The sequence below is a fragment of the Leiobunum rupestre genome, chromosome 1, assembly GCF_980474605.1.
Source record: "Leiobunum rupestre chromosome 1, qqLeiRupe1.1.hap1, whole genome shotgun sequence".
In the NCBI taxonomy this organism is placed as follows: Eukaryota; Metazoa; Arthropoda; class Arachnida; order Opiliones; family Sclerosomatidae; genus Leiobunum; species Leiobunum rupestre.
In genome coordinates, this window is record NC_143384.1 from 90766710 (window position 1) to 90772525 (window position 5816).

General features: G+C 34.3%; 1 protein-coding gene across 1 annotated transcript; it reads left to right on the top strand.

Moving 5' to 3' along the window:
• Positions 1-269: 269 nt before the first annotated feature.
• RpL18A (ribosomal protein L18A) lies at positions 270-5616 on the top strand. The gene is made up of 5 exons (XM_090173618.1): positions 270-410; positions 1951-2130; positions 3883-4012; positions 5041-5150; positions 5457-5616. Exons 1-5 carry the CDS (start codon positions 393-395, stop codon positions 5547-5549), a joined length of 531 nt encoding a protein of 176 aa, XP_090029744.1. The 5' UTR covers positions 270-392; the 3' UTR covers positions 5550-5616.
• The last annotated feature ends 200 nt before the right edge of the window (positions 5617-5816 follow it).

Here is a 5816-nt window from a genome sequence, read left to right on the forward strand (position 1 = left end):
CCATAGACCAAGGACGCTATAATATATCACTATAGTCCTTGCATAGCCGCAATCAATTCATTAAAGTAAAACCAATGATCCTAATGGTTTCTTCTTACAGATTATTCGATTATTCATAAAATGATCTTTGACAGACATAATACTATTAGGATTGCAAAATTTAAAAATCGCTCTAGTGCTCGAGATGTTTTTATTTCTATGAATTCATCAGGAAACAATAATTTATATTGGAGTGTGGATATTTTCTCTTTTATATCTGGCAACGCTGACAAAGATCTCTTTTAATATTGGCAACACTGACGCATTTCTTTTCGTAGGATTACCACGTTTACGGTGTCGTGGTAACTTACCATATTAATAAATAAATTTTGAGAATTAAATATTATTAAATTATGAAGGCCAGTGGCTTGGTAAGTTTCCTATCATAAGAACAATTATAACTATTACTCGTTTTTATTTAGGTTTATAAAATATTTTATTAATTGGGGTTAGTTGTGCTAGGTCGATTGCATTGGAACCACTGAACCACGTTGTCTTCTTTTAAGCCTTGGTACAGACTAATGTTTCTGCCCTTTTTTGTTTTAACTTTTTATATATACATAATTTACTTATTAACAATAGCCATAAGATCACTGATTACCATAATTTAGACGTGATTTCTTTATGTTTTTGTATTTTGATTATTGCTCCAATTCCCCCTACATTGCAATGGAATAATGTATGCAAAAGCAAATCTAGTGGGAATTGTTGACCAAGGGAACTCTTAAATTCGATAACCAAGAATTCGAAAAAGAGTGCAACCTGTAATAAACTTGTCAGGCTTTGGAAAGGCGATAGGAACTTATTAACACTATCAGACCCCTTAATATGCTGGTTAAGTAAGATGAGAAATGAGCTGATCAGAATGAATCATCTGTTAACTTAACCTGTGACATAAGAATAATGCTGTTGGTAGTTAGGACCCTACACTTGTCTTAAGGCATGTGCTCATGCACTCTGACTACCTACCTAAAGGTAAAATGGGTAAGGGGTTTCGGGAGCCAGAAGGGTGCTTTCGTTCTGAATTAGGGTGCTAAAATAGCTTCTTGAGGCTTGGGATGTGGGGAGAGATTGACCTGTGGACTTGTCGGTTACTGTCTAGCATCTGTTTCACGTCAGACCGACAATGAAACTTGTCATTACTTATTTCTGGAATTTGTTTAGTGGCATTCTAATTTTCACAAATAAGGGCTATGAGCAAGGACAAGTTATTCGCTTATCTGGGGCATTTACTGTGGCGCAAAGAGAATAGAGTAATGGCACTGTGACGTCCTAGTACGTCACCCATGCTCTTTCTTATAGATGAACAATTTGCGACCAAAATGTTGGCCATGGCCAAAGCTACGGAATGCTACTACATATTTGGCAAGAAGACGTCAATGCTCTGACAAATAATACGGAAGTTACCTTTTGCTGCATGATCCATCATAATTTTAGATAATTTATCTTTGGTATTTAAACATATTTCCCCAACACTAAAATGTTACGAATAGTACACAGTGGTATAGTAAGGGTAAAATTTTTCATCCTGGTGTAAGGCAATAACTTTTGCCTTATCTGTGAAGATAAAATGTGTTTCTATCGAATTTTTCATGCTTTTCTTTAAGAATAAGGAGAAACAAGTAAGTTTTTGTAGTCTAAACAATTATCCTTACATAATCAGTAATGGTTAGCTTTCAAAACAAATATTTGTTCTTATTTTTTACCATAACTTTTTTTTTATTTAAAGTGACAACTAGCATTTTCAGTTTACGACGTGATGGGTCTTCGAACCCTTTGTTAAGCAAATAAAGAACTAACATGACCATGAGATTTTTAATCCTTTTAAGGGTTATAAAAATGTTATTTCTGATTTAGGCTGTTATACTAAGATATTTCATTTTTTTGCCACTGATTAATTTATTATTTCAGTTGAAGGAATGGAAGGTCATTGGACGTGGGTTGCCTTCGGAGAAGAACAAAAATCCTCCCATGTACCGGATGAGAATTTTTGCTCCAGATAAAGTTACTGCTAAGTCTCGTTTCTGGTATTTTACCCGTAAGCTTAAGAAAATCAAGAAAATGCACGGAGAAATTGTCGAAATTTCACAGGTTTGTGTTTACCACTCTTAATAATAAACTGAGGCTTAGAAAAGTTGTTAACGTAATTATGTTGGGACGATCAGAGAGCATCATGGTCAAATTTTCAATTTAACTTAAGAGGGGGAAATTAAAGATATAACTGCCATCTAGGAGCAACAAACACAAGGAGAACGCAGCTAGCCTTTAAACACCTAACGAAGGGTTGTGTACGAATTTCATTGGACGAGCGTCACGAGCCTTTACGCTGAACGTTTTACGGGCAGGGTGGGGAAGACAATTTCCGAATTTTCCCCTTCCGACGGCAGCAGGCGCTAAAGCGTCTAGCCAATGAAAAACGTACACAAGAAAATCCACGACTTTTGACGGGTTGCGTTCTCCTTGTGTGGGGTGTTGTTTTTGTTGCTCCTAGCTGCCATGTACTTCGCTCATGTTGGAAGAGCGTAATTTTAGTGACCCAATAATGTACTGGCTTGATTTGAATTTTTCCATGGGGGAGGAGCTTACTCTTTGAGCACGAGGGGGATTGGCAGTGACCCTTAAACTCCTTTCAAGCCAGTGCTGGGCATTTTCATCAAAGAGCCACTCACACTCGCTAGCCTAATATCCGCTCACTCGTGCATTTTTGAGTGGTAAAATTGGCGCACCTCTCTTTTCCATCTTTTTTTGAGTGGTAAATTCGGCGCAACTCTCTTTTAGCTCTGTTTTGAGCGGGAACATTTGAGCTCCTCTTTTCATTTTGCCACTCAATTTCGCTCATAATAACAAAAGCATTCACAATGAGAGGAGCGGTGCCCATCACTCTTCAAGCTATTCATTCTCCCCATCTAGAAATAAATACATTCTTGGTGTGAGTTTTTCAAAAGACAAGTAATTTGTGGAGTGTTGTCAGTCCTTAGCCATGTTCTGATTTTTGTGGTGAGACTATCATCAAAAAAAGTTACTTGGGGAAATTGATACTTATGCATAGGTTAGAAAATGGCGCTAAAGCCCATTGTAGAACCAGTTTAGCAACTAAATTGATAAAAATATTTCATGAGTAATAAAGGGAATACTTATGGAGCAATGTTACAGACTGATAACTAATTTAAAGCTAGATTTCAAATAATATTGTTGCATATAAACTTTGTTCTAGTGTTCATACTTATAACACCTGAACTATAAATATATGCTATATTAATATTGCCTTAAGATTCCTTGCTGAGTTTTTAGAACTCTTCAAGCTACATTTAATTGCAAACATTTGTCCGCAAATAATTAGATCCTTCATACTTTGGGTTTAAAAGCATTTCAATAGATATTTGTGATGAAACTAAATATAAATTTTTTATATTAACTTACCATACAGCTGCAACTAAGTAGCCCAGTGTGTTTAGATTATTGTCTAGCAATAGATATAATCAAACTAACATTTAAGTAGCAATTGGAGTGTGCTTCCAATTGAAAATTAGGTTTCCATATCTTAAACTATAAACATACAAACTTTTGTTCTTTTCTTTGAAGGGACCAAATTTTAATAGCACAGATATGGTTTGTGTTAATAAATGAACTAATAGAACTTATTTTAAGAAACTAATAGAAGTTTTAAGTTGATTGGTTTATTTGAAGATATTTATTGGTTTAATTTCTTTAACTCTATTCAAAAGGCTATCAGAAATAACAAAATTTAAACTTAATAGATTATGTTAAGTTTTTCCAAGGTGTATAGTCAGTGGCATTTGCCATAAGTAAACCAGAAATCTTATTGTCTACTTTTTCATTTAGGTGTTTGATAAATCACCTCAAAAGGTAAAGAATTTTGGCATCTGGCTTAGGTACAATTCTCGAACTGGAACTCACAATATGTACAGGGAATACAGAGATATGACTGTGGCTGCCGCTGTGACCCAATGCTGTACGTATTCACTTTTATCTTCTCTTAGATTGGGTGTTAGTTCGTACTGCCATAGTGAAGCGGCTGCTATGACATTACTTGATAGATCATAAGACTTGCAAAATAATCACATGACCGCAATGGGCATCTTTGTCATGATCAACCTAAACGTGTTACCATGATAACTAACACTGGCCACACCTGCGAGCAAGTTACGAAGATTGTGGTTGAGGTAACAATTTGCACAAGGTGCCAAACTGTTTGTAAACTTTTCAGTGAGAAAAAGATTTCTTAAATTTCCATTTTAAGAAATATTTCAACCAAAAAGGATATACGAAAAATGTTCTCATTTGCACCAAGTTTTACAGCATATTTCTGTTCATGAAATGTGTGGAAATTTTGTGCGTAAATTAAGGTTTCATGTCTGTCGCCTCTGTTTGCTGTTAATTGCATTTATGAGTGAACTCAGATATCAACATTTTAAGTGTGTTGTAATAGTAATTTTTTCATGAATTATTATCACCAGTGGCATAGTTGAGGCTTTGTATTGCAGAAAAATTTCTTATCCTTAGTTAAATTACAACTAAAGCACAATCAACATACTTAAACCCAATATTTTAAGCAAATGAAGTTTTAGGAGAAAAGTATTCAGCTATGTTATAAAAATTAAATATGTACAACTCAAGGTAGATTCCAATAAATGCTTAACTGTGGAAGCACAAAAGGCATCACGGCTGAAGATATACTATGCACATTACCCAATGCAAATAACATCAGCACTATAGGGAAATGTTAACTTCTTTCTTAGAGTTTATACTTATGACAGGGTTTGTACAAAACCTGGAATAGTCGGGGGATTTCAAAATGACCCCAAAAAATAAGGCTAATAAATTTTTGAAAGATATATTAGAAATACATAATATTTTGTAAGACTTTACCTCAAAAATGGTCAGGGAAAATTTTGCAAATTGGTATGATAATACTGAGATTAGTTGTTGTTAAAGTGGAATATAATGAAAATCATTAAAGTTTCATTTTCTTGGTTTCAGATCGAGATATGGGAGCTCGCCATCGTGCTAGAGCTGATTCTATCCAAATCATTCGTGTAGAATCGGTACCATCATCAAAATGCAGAAGACCACATGTTAAACAATTCCACGTAGGTTTTTTCATTTAATTTTGAAAATCAGGCTCTTAGCTCAAAATAGTTTCCATAATATTTGAACTAAGAGCCTCAATGTTTTACTGAAATAGTTATCGTAGAGAAAGTTAAAAAATATAGTATGCACTTACCTTGAACCTATTTCTTTACCTAAATTTATTAATAGGCTAGATAAAAAACCTATTGGAAACAATGTTGTCTGTTACCCCTTTTTGTTAACTATTGCAATTGCGAGTGAATTCAGTCTTTAATGTTTCGTTATTGTGATAATGATTGACGTGGTTGTACTTTTTGTTTTTACAGGATAGCAAAATCAAATTTCCTTTGCCATCAAGGATCAGTCGCAGGTTCCACAAGCCACGTTTCACTACAGTTAGGCCAGTTGCCAAGTTTTAGTTTTGTTAAAACAATCTTTCAGAACTGTGTCAGTGGTGGTGTTGAATAAAAAAATTATGGAAATATATATTTGTATGCATATTTCAATAATTCAGGGGCCATACAATCAGGGTTGATGATTTTTTATTTATATTGAATTTAAAAATATTTTTAATTTGTGTTTTGCTCTGCATATTATTTTCTTTCAAAATGGCTTTTTGATAAGGCAGTGGGAGCTTGTGAAGATAAATATTTTTAATTAAACACTAGCAGTTTAAGATAAGATAC

Excerpts from the sequence above, each read along its gene's own strand:
- RpL18A (XM_090173618.1), top strand. Across the intron at positions 4,013-5,040 it reads TGCCGCTGTGACCCAATGCT|ATCGAGATATGGGAGCTCGC; the intron begins GTACGTATTCAC and ends TCTTGGTTTCAG. Across the intron at positions 5,151-5,456 it reads CACATGTTAAACAATTCCAC|GATAGCAAAATCAAATTTCC; the intron begins GTAGGTTTTTTC and ends TTGTTTTTACAG.